This window comes from Anomaloglossus baeobatrachus, chromosome 1 (genome assembly GCF_048569485.1).
Source record: "Anomaloglossus baeobatrachus isolate aAnoBae1 chromosome 1, aAnoBae1.hap1, whole genome shotgun sequence".
Lineage (NCBI taxonomy): Eukaryota > Metazoa > Chordata > Amphibia > Anura > Aromobatidae > Anomaloglossus > Anomaloglossus baeobatrachus.
Genome location: NC_134353.1, coordinates 811,538,023 through 811,554,112, shown reverse-complemented (window position 1 = coordinate 811,554,112; position 16,090 = coordinate 811,538,023). Strand labels below are relative to the sequence as shown.

Genomic DNA, 16,090 nt, shown 5'->3' with positions numbered 1-16,090 from the left:
GCCCTAGTAACCTGCAGATTAACTCCATATCTGCTGGCTCATAACGTTTTATACATGACAGGTTCCCATTAAATGATAAATACACGGGTTACACTGAATCTTTTCCCACAAAACTCTATATCAGTCTCCTCATCTCCACATGGTGCATTCAGATTGGATGGTAATTTCGTGGTGACAGGTTCTCTTCCAATCCATATGCATTCACATGTTCCCTCAATGTGAGTTGTTCTCACTCCATACTGCGGCCGCACGGGTATTCCAGTAAGTGTATTACAAAATCGCTACCGCTAGGCAAGAACTGTGTGGTCTCAAAACCTCGCCAGATAGATTGCTCACAAAGGTTTTTTTCTATGTGTGATTACCCTTGTCAGACGGTTGAAGGGCAAATCATAGTGTGTCCTAACATTTTACATTGTCACATCAGGGTGACCCTAGCCAGATTGTTGTGAGGCACGTATTCACACTACTTACCATGATACGCGTTCAGCTGGCTAGCCCTCCATAGTTTTCCTTCATTATGTCTAGCTGTATACATGCCGCCTGGCTTTTTTTTAGGTGTCTGGAGGTGGAAGCGGTCATTTAATGTGGTTTAGTGGAGTCTAAACAACTATCATGAATGTGAGTGGTGAATGTTCGTCACTTACTTAGAGGAAGTCTTTTTTTTTTTTTATGTTCAAACTCTCTGAAATTATGATCCAAAACACCCTGTGGGGATGCCCTGTTCTCGTTCCCTTTTTAAGGTTTTTACAAAAATGAAATTTGCAGCTCCCACCGTAGTAATAAGATATGATATTGCATTTGCAGTTTTGCTCTATGGCGTCAGTGGCTGGATGTCGTGTGCAGGGACTTTCATGGGCACACAGTTGCAGATGTCTAGGGTACACTTTTGGTGTCTCTTTCCAATATACCCACGGTGTATAATAACCAAACACAGGAGAGAAAAAAGTCCGTCCCCCCCCCCCCACCCCCACAAAAAAAAAAAGAAATTTTATCAAAGATTTGTACAGCAACTTCTCTGTAACCTTTTTTTCTTTGCTTCCTAAACAGGACTTGTCGTCGGAGGAAAGATTTCATGTTGAGCTTCATTTCAGTCCAGGGGCTAAAGGCTGTGAAGAAGATAAAAATTTGCCTTCTGGATTTGGGTACAGGCCCGCTTCACGAGAGGTTTGTAAGGCCGTCTTCAGCAGAGCGTATTATGGGCGCACTGCTGTGCCCTTCGTTTTGATGTCTGATCTGATGAGGATCTGTGATATCATCAGTTCGGGGAATTATACCCACATCCCAGCCACAAAAATGCACACATATTAGTCTTGGATAAAATCGACCTTAGGATCTCGTTACCTATATATCAAATATTTATCATTATAATGATCAAACTCTGCAAATGCACTTGACTCCCATATTTAGACGACCATATAAGTCAGGCAAGGGCTATCCACTGTTTTGATGGATAACATTTGTTCTCATGTTATTTTATGAGGTTTTGCATATGACTAATAACTTTTTTTTTTCTTTGTCGCTCTATTGGGAGACCCAGACAATTGGGGTGTATAGGCTATGCCTCCGGAGGCCGCACAAAGTATTACACTTAAAAGTGTTAAGCCCCTCCCCTTCTGCCTATACACCCCCCGTGCTCCCACGGGCTCCTCAGTTTTTTGCTTTGTGCGAAGGAGGTCAGACACGCACGCACAGCTCCATAGATGGGTCAGCAGCAGCTGCTGACCATGTCGGATGGAAGAAAAGTGGGCCCATATAGGGCCCCCAGCATGCTCCCTTCTCACCCCACTCTTGTCGGCGGTGTTGTTAAGGTTGAGGTATCCATTGCGGGTACGGAGGCTGGAGCCCACATGCTGTTTTCCTTCCCCATCCCCCTCAGGGCTCTGGGTGAAGTGGGATCTTACCGGTCTCCAGGCACTGAGACCGTGCTCCATCCACAGCTCCTAAGACTCTGCTGGATAGGAGCCGAGTATCGTTCAGGGACATGGCCCTGCTACTTGAAGGTACTCTGTGTCCCTGTGGGGACCACGCACAGCAACACTCCAGCATTGCTGGGTGTGCTAGTGCACCGGGGACCGCGGCGCTGACCGGGTTAATGTGCCATTACACACTCAGCGTCGCTGAGTGTGTTTATGTAGGGGGACTACCGTACTACCGCCGCCGCCATGTTTTTAACACTGAGGCGCGGCTGGGACTTGTAGTGCGCCGGGGACTTCCGCGCGGCCGCGCTTTTATGGCAGCCGCGCTCATTACTTGAGTCCCCGGCTTGTACGGCCTAGTGTTTCCTCCTCCCGCCCACAGCCCTGACAGGCAGGAGAAGGGCGGGACGCTTTACAGACGAGCTGCAGTGAGGGCTGGAGCATGCTTTGCATACTCCACTCCCCTCACTGCACTGTGAGGCACCAGTTCCCGCACTTTCTAAGGGTCACGCCCACGGCTTCCTCCTCTCTCAGGACGCCGGCAGCCGTGCCATTACACACTCAGCATCGCTGAGTGTGTTTATGTAGGGAGACTACCGCGCTGACCGCCGCCGCCATGTTTTGACACTGAGGCGCGGCTGGGACTTGTAGTGCGCCGGGGACTTCCGCGCGGCCGCGCTTTTACGGCGGCCGCGTTTATTACTCGAGTCCCCGGCTTTTGCGGCCTAGTCTTTCTTCCTCCCGCCCACAGCCCTGACAAGCAGGGGAAGGGCGGGACGCTGCACAGGATGAGCAGCACTGAGGGCTGGAGCATGCTTTGCATACTCCACCCCCCTCACTGTCCTCTCCTCAGAAGCCGGCAGCCATTCCTGTCAGCTCCTTGAATGCTGCAGAGGGGGACAAATTCTGACAGACCCAGGCAGGGACCCTGGTGGCCTCACAACCGCTTTATGCGGGGGGTATGCAGCATCTGTGGTGCTAGCCACATTTGTGCAGGAGTGTAATTTTAAATCATATGTTTATAAGATATGCTTTACACTGTATGGTGCACAGTTGATTCTGTATATATATTGTGTTGCTCAGGGAAGTCAACAGCATGGCGCCCATAAAAGGCAGGAGCGCCAAACCACAGGCTTACTATGCTGCCTGCGCCGCATGTACGACCCCTCTGCCGGCAGGATCCACTGAGCAATCCAGACCGGTATCTCAGCACAGGGGCACTGTTGAATCATTGCTCCCTGGCCCACCTCAGTTGGACCAGAGGTCTCCCCGGGGTGTCTCATAGATCCCAGAGTGAGGTCTCTGATACAGACCCCAGCCCCTGACCGTCTAAGCGAGCTCGCTGGGAAATTCCCTCGACATCTTCATATTGGTCAGGGTCTCAGCGGGGGGAATCCCTGGATGATGAAGCGGAGACAGCTGATCAGGATTCTGATCCTGAGGCCGCTCTCAATCTTGATACGCCTGACGGGGACGCCATAGTGAACGATCTTATAGCGTCTATCAATCAAAGATGCCACTCACAGGCAGATGGAGCTCTGGTTGAAATCCATCTATGAAGCTATCAGCGCTTCTTTTACACCAGCATTTGCAGCCGTATGGGTGCTACAAGCTATCTCAGCAGGTCAAGCGCAAATTGACGCAGCCACACAGACGTCGGCATTTGCGTCTTACGCTATTAATGCTGTCCTGGACTCTGCGAGCCGTATGGCGGTTGCTTCCGCCAATTCGGTGGTACTCTGCAGGGCCTTGTAGCTACGGAACTGGAAGGCAGATTCTGCTTCCAAAAAAGCGTTTAACCAGTTTGCCAATTTCTGGCGACCGACTGTTTGGCGAACGTTTGGATGAAATCATCAAACAATACAAGGGAAAGGATACATCTTTACCCCAGCCCAAACCGAACATACCCCAACAGAGGATGGGGCAGTCGAGGTTTCGGTTCTTTCGGGGCGCGGGCAGGTCCCAATTCTCCTCGTCCAAAAGGCCTCTGAATAGATCAAGGGCTCTCCGATTCATGGCGGTCTAAGTCAAAAAGACCACCGGAGGTGCCGCTACCAAAGCGGCTTCTTGATGGCTTTCGGTCTCCTCAATCCGCATCCTCGGTTTGTGGCAGGCTTTCCCGCCTTTGCGACTCCTGGCTGCCAAGGGTAAAAGACCGTTGGGCGAGAGACATTCTGTCTCACGGTTACAAGTTAGAGTTCGCCTCTCGTCCCCCGACTCGATTCTTCAGGTTATCCCCGCCTCCCGAGCGAGCCGAGGCTCTTCTGCAGGCGCTGGGCACCCTGAGGGCAGAAGGAGTGGTGGTCCCTGTTCCTCTTCAGCAACAGGGTCACGGGTTTTTCTCCAACCTGTTTGTGGTTACAAAGAAGGACGGGTCTTTCCGTCCTGTCCTGGACCCGTAACTGCTCAACAAACACGTATAGACCAGACGGTTCCGGATGGAAACCCTCCGCTCCGTCATCGACTCAATGTCCCCAGAAGATTTCCTTGCATCGATCGATATCAAAGATGCTTTTCTCCACGTACCGGTGGCTACAGAGCACCAACGCTTCTTGCGCTTCACCATAGGAGACGAACACCTGCAGTTCGTGGCACTGCAGTTCGGCCTGGCTACAGCCCCACGGGTTTTCACCAAGGTCAGGGCTACAGTAGTTGCGGTCCTCCACTCTCAGGGTCACTCGGTGATCCCTTACTTGGACGATCTGCTGATCAAGGCACCCTCTCAAGAGGCATGCCAACACAGCCCCTACGCTTCTCTGGGGGCTCTCCAGAGTTTCGGGTGGATCATCAATTTTCCAAAGTCAAATCTGACACCAGCCCAATCGCTGACATATCTTGGCATGGAGTTTCATACCCTATTGGCGATAGTGAAGCTTCCGCTGATCAACAAGCGTTCACTACAGAAAGGGGTGCAATCTCTCCTTCAAGGTCAAGCACACCCCTTGAAGGGCCTCATGCACTTCCTGGGGAAGATGGTGGCAGCAATGGAGGCAGTTCCTTTCGCGCAGTTTCACCTGCGTCCTCTTCATTGGGACATCCTACGCAAATAGGACAGGAAACCGACGTCCCTCGACAGGAACGTCTCCCTCTCTCAGGCAACCAAAGCTTCCCTTAGGGGGTGGCTTTCTTCCCACTTCATTATCGCATGGGAAATCCTTCCTACCCCCATCCTGGGAGGTGTTCACGACGGACGCGAGTCTGTCAGGGTGGGGAGCAGTCTTTCTCCACCACAGGGCTCAGGGTACGTGGACTCAGCAAGAGTCCTCGCTTCAGATCAATGTTCTGAAGATCAGGGCAGTGTATCTTGCCCTAAAAAGTGTTCCAGCAGTGGCTGGAAGGCAAGCAGATCCGAATTCAGTCGGACAACTCCACAGTGGTGGCTTACATCAACCACCAAGGCGGAACACGCAGTCGGCAAGCCTTCCAGGAAGTCCGGCGGATTTTGATGTGGGTGGAAGCCACGGCCTCCACCATCTCCGCAGTTCACATCCCGGGCGTCGAAAACTGGGAAGCAGACTTTCTCAGTCGCCAGGGCATGGACGCAGGGGAATGGTCTCTTCACCCGGGCGTGTTTCAGGAGATCTGTTGCCGCTGAGGGAGGCCGGACGTCGACCTAATGGCGTCCCGGCACAACAACAAGGTCATGGCATTCATGGCACGCTCTCACGATCACAGAGCTATGGCGGCAGACGCCTTAGTTCGGAATTGGTCGCAGTTTCAACTCCCTTATGTGTTTCCTCCGCTGGCACTGTTGCCCAGAGTGTTACGCACGCTCAGGGCCGACTGCCGCCGCGCCATCCTCGTCACTCCAGACTGGCCGAGGAGGTCGTGGTACCCGGATCTGTGGCATCTCACGGTAGGCCAAACGTGGGCACTACCAGTCCGTCCAGACTTGCTGTCTCAAGGGCCGTTTTTCCATTTGAATTCTGCGGCCCTCAACCTGACACTGTGGCCATTGAGTCCTAGATCTAGCGTCTTCAGGATTATCTCAAGAGGTCATTGCCACTATGAGACAGGTTAGGAAACCAACGTCCGCCAAGATCTACCACAGGACGTGGAAAAATTTCCTGTCGTGGTGCTCTGCTCGGGGTTTTTCTCCCTGGCCTTTTGCCTTGCCCATTTTTCTGTCCTTCCTTCAATCTGGACTGGAAAAGGGTTTGTCGCTCGGCTCCCTTAAGGGACAAGTCTCAGCGCTCTCTGTGTTTTTCCAGAAGCGCCTAGCCAGACTTCCACAGGTATGCACGTTCCTGCAGGGGGTTGTCACATCGTTCATCCTTACAAGCGGCCGTTAGAACCCTGGGATCTGAACGGGGTGCTGATGGTTCTTCAGAAACCACCATTCGATCCAATAAGGGATATTTCTTTCTTTTTCGCTCCTAATTGGGAGACCCAGACAGTGGGTGTATAGCTACTGCCTCTGGAGGCCGCACAAAGAACTACACTTAAAAGTGTAAGGCCCCTCCCCTTCTGGCTATACACCCTCCCGTAGGAGTACGGATTCCTCAGTTTTAGCTTTGTGCGCAGGAGGTCAGACACGCACGCATAGCTCCATTGTTTTTAGTCAGCAGCAGCTGCTGACTATGTCGGATGGAAGAAAAGAGGGCCCATACAGGGCTCCCAGCATGCTCCCTTCTCACCCCACTGTATGTCGGAGGTGTTTGTAAGGTTGAGGTACCCATTGCGGGTACGGCGGCAGGAGCCCACATGCTGATTCCTTCCCCATCCCTTTTTACAGGGCTCTGGGTGAAGTGGGATTTACTGGTCTCCAGGCACTGAGACCGTGCTCCATCTACAGCCTCTGGAGAAGATGCTGGATGGAGCGGAGTACATCAGGGACATGGCCCTGCTTCCTCAACAGCCGGAGGAACCGTTGCCAAGACGGCGTCCTCCTGACTTGCAGTCTCCGATTCCCACACCCGCGGTCGGTGGGAGGCTTTCCCACTTTGGCGACATTTGGCTGTCACGCGTCAAAGACCGTTGGGTGAGGGATATTCTGTCTCACGGGTACAGGTTAGAGTTCAGTTCTCGTCCGCCAACTCGTTTGTTCAGAACTTCTCCACCACCAGACCGAGCCGATGCTCTGTTGCAGGCGGTGGCCGCTCTAAAGGCGGAAGGAGTGGTGACCTCCGTCCCTCTTCAGGAACAAGGTCACGGTTTTTACTCCAATCTGTTTGTGGTCCCAAAAAAGGACGGATCGTATCGACCCGTCCTGGATCTAAAGTTGCTCAACAGACACGTAAAAGTCAGGAGGTTCCGGATGGAATCCCTACGCTCCGTCATAGCCTCAATGTCTCAAGGAGATTTTCTAGCATCAATAGATATCAAAGATGCGTATCTCCACGTGCCGATTGCACCAGAGCATCAGCGTTTCCTACGCTTCGTCATACACGACGAACACCTGCAGTTCGTAGCGTTACCTTTCGGTCTGGCAACAGCCCCCCGGGTCTTCACCAAAGTCATGGCAGCAGTAGTAGCTGTTCTGCACTCGCAGGGTCACTCGGTCATCCCGTATCTAGACGACCTGCTTATAAAGGCACCCTCTCAAGAGGCATGCCAGCACAGTCTGAAGGTGGCACTAGACACTCTCCAGAGTTTCGGGTGGATTATCAACTTTCCAAAGTCTCATCTAACCCCGACCCAATCTCTGACTTATCTTGGCATGGAGTTTCATACTCTCTCAGCGATAGTGAAGCTTCCACTGGACAAGCAGTGCTCGCTACGGACTGGAGTGCAATCTCTCCTTCAGAGCCAGCCGCACTCACTGAGGCGCCTCATGCATTTCCTAGGAAAGATGGTAGCAGCAATGGAGGCAGTCCCGTTCGCGCAGTTTCATCTGCGCCCTCTACAATGGGACATTCTACGCCAATGGGATGGGAAATCGACGTCCCTCGACAGGACTGTCTCCCTCTCTCAGACTGCCAAGGACTCTCTGCGTTGGTGGCTTCTCCCCACCTCATTGTCACAGGGAAAGTCGTTCCTTCCCCCGTCCTGGGCAGTGGTCACGACGAATGCGAGCCTATCAGGGTGGGGAGCGGTGTTTCTCCACCACAGGGCTCAGGGGACGTGGACTCAGGAAGAGTCCACCCTGCAGATCAATGTTCTGGAAATCAGGGCAATCTATCTTGCCCTGCGAGCCTTCCAACAATGGCTGGAAGGCAAGCAGATTCGGATCCAGTCGGACAATTCCACGGCGGTGGCGTACATCAACCACCAAGGGGGAACACGCAGTCGCCAAGCTTTTCAAGAAGTCCAGCGGATTTTGACGTGGGTGGAAAGCAGAGCGTCCACCATATCCGCAGTTCACATCCCAGGCGTGGAAAACTGGGAAGCAGACTTTCTCAGTCGCCAGGGCATGGACGCAGGAGAATGGTCCCTTCACCCGGACGTGTTTCAGCAGATCTGTTGCCGCTGGGGGACGCCGGACGTCGATCTGATGGCGTCACGGCACAACAACAAGGTCCCAGTTTTCATGGCACGGTCTCACGATCACCGAGCACTGGCGGCAGACGCCTTGGTTCAGGATTGGTCGCAATTCCGACTCCCCTATGTGTTCCCACCTCTAGCATTGTTACCCAGAGTTCTCCGGAAAATCAGGTCCGACTGCCATCGAGCCATACTCGTCGCTCCAGATTGGCCAAGAAGGTCGTGGTACCCGGATCTGTGGCATCTCACGGTAGGCCAACCGTGGACACTACCAGACCGTCCAGATTTGCTGTCTCAAGGGCCGTTTTTCCATCTGAATTCTGCGGCCCTGAACCTGACTGTGTGGCCATTGAGTCCTGGATCCTAGCGGCCTCAGGTTTATCTCATGAAGTTGTTGCCACAATGAGACAGGCTAGAAAACCATCCTCAGCTAAGATCTATCACAGGACGTGGAAGATATTCTTAGCGTGGTGCTTGGCTCAAGGGTTTTCTCCCTGGCCATTTGCATTGCCAATTTTTCTTTCCTTCCTGCAGTCTGGGTTGGAAAAAGGTTTGTCGCTTAGCTCTCTTAAGGGTCAAGTCTCCGCGCTATCCGTATTCTTTCAGAAGCGCTTGGCACGGCTTTCTAAAGTACGCACGTTTCTCCAAGGAGTTTCTCATATCGTCCCTCCTTACAGACGGCCATTGGAACCCTGGGATCTGAACAAGGTTCTCATTGCTCTCCAGAAGCCGCCTTTCGAGCCTTTGAAAGAGGTTTCCCTTTCTCGGCTTTCACAAAAGGTAGTTTTTCTTGTGGCGGTCACGTCTCTTCGAAGAGTGTCCGAGCTAGCGGCGTTATCTTGCAAATCTCCCTTCCTGGTGTTTCACCAAGACAAGGTAGTACTGCGTCCAATTCCAGAGTTTTCTCCCAAGGTGGTTTCTTCCTTTCATCTCAATCAGGATATCACTTTGCCATCTTTGTGTCCGCATCCAGTTCACCAATTTGAAAAGGGTTTACATCTGTTGGACCTGGTGAGAGCACTCAGGATTTACATTTCTCGCACGGCGTCTCTACGCCGTTCTGATGCGCTCTTTCTCCTAGTCGCTGGTCAGCATAAGGGATCGCAAGCTTCCAAATCCACCCTGGCGCGGTGGATCAAGGAACCAATTCTTCACACATACCGTTCTGCTGGGCTTCCGATTCCTTCTGGACTGAAGGCCCATTCTACCAGAGCCGTGGGTGCGTCCTGGGCATTGCGGCATCAGGCTACGGCTCAGCAAGTGTGCCAGGCGTCTACCTGGTCGAGTCTGCACACGTTTACCAAACACTATCAAGTGCATACCTACGCTTCGGCAGATGCCAGCCTAGGTAGACAGGTCCTTCAGGCGGCGGTGGCCCACCTGTAGGAAGAGGCTGTCTGACAGCCCGTTCATGTGGTATCTTTTTACCCACCCAGGGACTGCTTTTGGACGTCCCACTGTCTGGGTCTCCCAATTAGGAGCGAAAAAGAAGAAGGGAATTTTGTTTACTTACCGTAAATTCCTTTTCTTCTAGCTCCAATTGGGAGACCCAGCACCCGCCCTATTTGTTCTTAGGGTTTCGTTTTTCGGGTGCACATGTTGTTCATGTTGTTTCTTAAGTTCTCCGATCTTGTTATCGGATTGAATTTGTTTTTGAAACTGTTATTGGCTTTCCTCCTTCTTGCTTTGGTACTAAAACTGAGGAATCCGTACTCCTACGGGAGGGTGTATAGCCAGAAGGGGAGGGGCCTTACACTTTTAAGTGTAGTTCTTTGTGCGGCCTCCAGAGGCAGTAGCTATACACCCACTGTCTGGGTCTCCCAATTGGAGCTAGAAGAAAAGGAATTTACGGTAAGTAAACAAAATTCCCTTCTTCTCACGCCTTTCGCAGAAAGTGATTTTCCTAGTAGCAGTCACTTCACTTCGGAGAGTGTCTGAGCTAGCAATGTTGTCGTGCAAAGCCCCTTTCCTGGTGTTCACCAGGACAAGGTGGTTCTGCGTCCAGTTCTGGAATTTCTCCCAAGGGTGGTACCCCCCTTTCATCTCAATCAGGATATCTCCTTACCCTCTTTTTGTCATCATCCAGTTCACCAATGTGAAAAGGATTTGCACTGGTTAGATCTGGTGAGAGCACTCAGGCTCTACATTTCTCGTACGGCGCCCCTGCGCCGCTCGGATGCACTCTTTGTCCTTGTCGCTGGCCAGCGTAAAGGGTCACAGGCTTCCAAATCAACCCTGGCCCGGTGGATCAAGGAACCAATTCTCGAAGCTTACCGGGCTGCCGGTTCCCTCAGGGCTCTAGGCCCATTCTACCAGAGCCGGGGGCGCGTCCTGGGCTTTGAGGCACCAGGCTACGGGTCAGCAGGTGTGTCAGGCGGCTACCTGGTCGAGCCTGCACACTTTCACGAAACACTATCAGGTGCATACCTATGCTTCGGCGGATGCCAGCCTAGGTAGACGAGTCCTTCAGGCGGCGGTTGCCCACCTGTAGGAAGAGGCCGTTTTACGGCTCTCTTACGAGGTATTATTTTACCCACCCAGGGATTGCTTTTGGACATCCCAATTGTCTGGGTCTCCCAATAGAGCGACAAAGAAGAAGGGAATTTTGTTTACTTACCGTAAATTCCTTTTCTTCTAGCTCTAATTGGGAGACCCAGCACCCGCCCCTGTTTTTTTGTGTACACATGTTGTTCATGTTGTTTGGTTTCAGTTCTCCGATATTCCTTCGGATTGAATCTACTTTACACCAGTTTATAATCTTTTCCTCCTTCTTGCTTTTGCACCAAAACTGAGGAGCCCGTGGGAGCACGGGGGGTGTATAGGCAGAAGGGGAGGGGCTTAACACTTTTAAGTGTAATACTTTGTGCGGCCTCCGGAGGCATAGCCTATACACCCCAATTGTCTGGGTCTCCCAATTAGAGCTAGAAGAAAAGGAATTTACGGTAAGTAAACAAAATTCCCTTCTTTTTTTTGTTGGACCAAGTTTGTCCAAGAAAAAAAAAAATCACAGCCTGCACGATTTACCTCCGAGAATCTCAGGGCACTTTCCCATTTAACTGTATAGATCAGTGGAAAAAAAAATCAGACCGCTCTCGGATGACATCAGGATGCGGTCTTATTTTCACAAATTGACACTCCAGAGAAGGTGGAGCCTTTTTTTTTTTTTTTTCCCTCGCTCTCTTCATCATTGGGAAAATCAAATCACAGAGAGTCTGGTCAGAGTGTGACTAGATTAAAGTGCACTAATCATCAGGATTTTCCTATATAACCTAAAGCCAGTGCTATACTGGCACTATCAGGCTGATTCTCTACACACCTTTAGTGGTCAGCTGAGATGTATAGATTTTGAAATCCAAGAAAGTAAAGTTTATAAAATCGGCGGCTTCTTGAGTGACAGCAGCTTAGGATCAGATAATATCTGGGGGAGTATTCATAGTTTTCCCCTCCCCCTGTTAGAATTATCATAAGTATTATACAATCGACTTAACTTTTCACTAGGAAAGACCTGTGTGAGGTCATACCCATGTGACCAGCAGGGGCGGGGCCTCAGCCAACAAACTTGATATCACAAAACAACATTTTTCTGTTTGCTGTGGCCCCGCCCCTTCTGGTCACATGGGTATGACCTCACACAGGTCTTTCCTAGTGAAAAGTTAAGTTGATTTTATAATTCTTATGTTAATTCTAACGGGTTAAGGGATAACGCTGAATACCCCCCAGATATTATCTGATCCTCAGCTGCTGTCACTCAACAAGCAGCTAATTTTATAAACTTTACTTTCTTGGATTTCAAAACGTAAAAATTTGAGCTGACCACTACAGGTACGTATAGTATCAGCCTGATAGTGCCAGTATAGCACTGGCTTTAGCTTATATAGGAAAATCCTGGTGATTGGTGTGCTTTAATTGGACTGAATGTTTTCTCCACGTCCAAGAAAATGTCATGTGACCCTAGCCTAACAATGAACACTCTTCTAATGTTGCAATATCATTGATACTAAAATTAAGGAACCTACTGCTCGCAATTCCTCCTCTTCATTGTCCCTGAGGCATTTCCTGCTCTAGGTTCTGGGAGTTCACGTTTATTGTGCAGACATGATTGGACCCCTGAACATCATCCATGTAAATATTCACTTTCATGTAGTATTTGATATGCAGATTATTTATACACATTGATGTTGAGGAAGACATAGATCCAAATAATGTTGTTAATAGAATAGTGCATCGGGTGATGTGTCAGCAATGTGCACTGAGAATAAAGCAAAGTAGTAAGATATGAAAGCTTATAACATATTGATTGCTGGAGGTCTGAATGTTCTGACCCCCAACTTCCCAAGAACAGGGCTCTGCAGAGATTTTTTTTTTTGGAATGGCGCAGAAGTTGAGCGTTAGCACCTCTGCTTTATTCATTGTCATTGGGATGGGACTATTTAATATAGCCAAATACAGTACAACACTCTGCTGTATTCATCCATCCCATAGACACTAAATGAAGTGATGGTGCTCATGCTGGGCCTCTGCTACATTCAGCCAGGACTCTACAGAGCCCCAATTTTGGGGGTGCAGGTGGCCCCAGAAGTCAAACTTGAAGCAGTCAGTAAAGTATCCTCTACGCTATGAATTTGGGATAACTTTCAAACCTGGCAACAGAGATTTTAATCATTTTATATAACAATTGTAAAATATCTTCTTTATAGGGGTTTTCCAAGAATGTAATTGCCCCATTACATAATTCAAACAGCAGCCCGTTCTAGCCATTTGCCAGGATGGGCTGCAACCAGAAGAAATGCAGCTCCTGAGACCAGTGTATCAACTGACAGGACCAGTATTGTAAGCACATATACTACCCTTCTCCTTGACTGAGTAGAAAGGATTTTTTTCTCCAACTTGAGTCTTCTGTGCTCAGTCACCCGAGAAGATTTTTTTCTTTTCCTAAGAGAATCATGGTTGGAAGAATAGAAGGAACAAGGCAAAGAGGAAGACCAGCAACCTCGGCTTGATACCATCAAGAATATGGCGGCGAAGACCCTGGTGGACCTACCTAGGCTTGCGCAAGATCAGTCTTCCTACAGAGCATTCATACATCAAGATGCCATGGCTCGAGATCTAGCTGAAGGCTGTTAGTGAATAATAACATAGCCCTTCAGTGGCAACTCTGTTATGTGCTTACGATACAGCTGCTATCAGTTGAGACTCTGGTCTCAGGAGCTGTGTTTCGTCAGACTGCAGCCTGATCTCGCACGTGACTGGGATGCGCTGCAGTTTGTATTACTTAGGCTGCTTTCACACTACGTTTTTTTAACATGCGTCATGAATTTTTTTTGCTTTAAAAGTGGATCCTGTTTTTACAAAGAAAAACGCATGCAAACGCATGTGTTATTTTGCAGGATCCTGTCACTTGAAGTTTATGGGCGGGCATTGAAGTCATGTGATCGGGAGTGAGGGGAACTGAACGTGATAGACTGGGAGCTGGCATCTGACAGCTGCGGACGCTGGTAACCAAGGTAAACATCGGGTAACTAAGCGAAGTGTTTTGCTTGGATACCCGATATTTACCTTGGTTACGAGCGTCCGCAGCTGCTAGGAGCCGGGCTGCCTGCTCCCTGCAAACGTTGGTTACGAGCGTCCGCCGCTCTCAGGCAGGGGAGAGAAAGGAGGGAAGGGGGGGAGAGGGAGGAGGAGAGAGGGAGGAGGAGAGAGGGAGGAGAGAGAGAGAGAGGGAGGAGGAGAGAGAGAGGGAGGAGGAGAGAGAGGGAGGAGGAGAGAGAGAGGGAGGAGGAGAGAGAGAGGGAGGAGGAGAGAGAGAGGGAGGAGGAGAGAGAGAGGGAGGAGGAGAGAGAGAGGGAGGAGGAGAGAGAGAGGGAGGAGGAGAGAGAGAGGGAGGAGGAGAGGGAGACTGATCACGCCAGGCTAGTTTCTGGGCATGCTCAGTAGAGCAAGCAGGATCCTGTCCATCAGCATGCCAGCGTTCACATGCAGTATAGTCAGGATCCAGTGAAAAACAGTATTTGGACGCAGCTCAAAAACGCTACAAGTAGGGTTTTTGAAAAAAGTTAAAAAACTGCAAGTCGCTGGATCCTCACTATAACGCATGCAAACGCATGTTGCTGCGAGTCCATTGCAAATGCATTGAAATGAAAACGTATTTGCACTGGATCCGTTTTTGCATTAAAAAATTGTTCATGACGGATGTTAAAAAAAATGTAGTGTGAAAGCCGCTTAAGCTGAGGCCATTTTATTATATTTTTGGTTAACTTTTTTAAAACAGCAACTACTATTATTACAAGTTCAATCAGTCATTTATTTATTTTTTTTACCTTTTTGTGGGAGTAAAATATTTGTACTTGTATTCACTGACATACACAGTAGTGACTTTCTAAACTATTGTTTTATTTTGTTTTATTTCTCAAGTTTTCTTTACGCTCCGCATGGTAGAATGGTAGATTTTATTTTTTTTTTTTCTCCACAAAATCAAAGTGGTAAGTACATATGGCTTTTTTTTGGGCTGTTTAATTTAGAGTGAAAGTACGAAGAAGCAGGTTCATAGCAACGACAGCGATGAAGAGTCCGGTGTGGGCAAAAGGGATGAGCCGGATCGAGCCTTGGTGATGTTTAAACCTATGGTGTCTGATCCGATTCACATTCACAGGAAATCTCCGTTACCTCGGTCCAGAAAGATAGGCTCTGTAGAGGTAAGAGATCTCATCTGCCAGACTAGCGCTTTATTTATTATGCTGTATAAGATTTAGTGTTGTCTTTCATGAGCCGCTGCCTTTAATGTGGCTAGCTTACAACAAAATCTGTCTGTATTGGACAAAATCCGCATCCTGCGTATACTTATGGAGTGGTATTAGAAGCCGCACATCACAATCGCACTGCAGGCTTAGAAAAAAGAGGCCTTTCCTCTTCTTCACCTGTTTATTCCCCTAAAAGGGTTATCCACCTCTAGAGAGAATTTTCCTTTTTACTTAAATGCATGTATTTGGGGATAAAAAAATTTAGTTTTTGCAAATGGGTTTTATTAATCATTCTGCACGGTTTGCCTTATAGTTTTTGTGTTAAACTATTTATTGATGACTGTAGAATGAGTTAACTGAGAATCCGTCAGCAAGTTTGCTCTGACCGGAGAGTTATAATAATGCCCCTCTCCCCATGTCAACTGAATCTGTTTTCTAGGTCATCATTCATATGGTACAAAAAAGCATTTCCCAGTTAAATATTTTCCCTTTAAAGTATGTGTATGAAAGAAATGGAGGTGTTAATACTTTGCATTTGTTAATTCAATGAAATAAAGTGAACATACAAAAGAGAAATGTAAATTAAATCAACATTTGCTGTGACCGTCCTTTGATTTCAAAACTGCATCAGTTCATCTAGGTACAAGTCCACAAAGTCAAGGATTTGGTAGGATTATAGTTAAAGGGAATCGGTCACTAGGTTTTTGCTACATCAACTGAGAGAATGAATAGTTAAAAAGGGGAACAGATGGAAATCCAAGCATATATAAATGGCCACTCAATATAATATTGCAAAAAGGGAGGAGAAAAGTGAGTTTTGTAAGGCCATACATAATAAATAACATAGACGCACCCAAAATTATATGCAAATATTTATTAGTATAGCAAAGTTTATATAAATAAGGGCACTGTTATAAGAGATGCAAACATAAAACTAACAACAGTGACATGGATACAAAAAGTCACAGGTGTCCCAAACTAGGACCTCAACAGCATCATAATGTATACTAATAA

The 16,090-nt window shown here is 48.9% G+C and overlaps 1 protein-coding gene across 19 annotated transcripts in view; it reads left to right on the top strand.

The window, feature by feature from the left end:
- Positions 1-16,090, top strand: part of PPIP5K2 (diphosphoinositol pentakisphosphate kinase 2) — a 215,561-nt gene that overhangs the window by 145,509 nt on the left and 53,962 nt on the right. For all 19 annotated transcript variants that reach the window (XM_075325050.1, XM_075325053.1, XM_075325052.1 and 16 more), the window contains 2 exons: positions 1,048-1,164; positions 14,858-15,031. In XM_075325050.1, the coding sequence (XP_075181165.1) occupies positions 1,048-1,164; positions 14,858-15,031 (291 nt within the window). The remainder of the gene's footprint in view (positions 1-1,047; positions 1,165-14,857; positions 15,032-16,090) is intronic.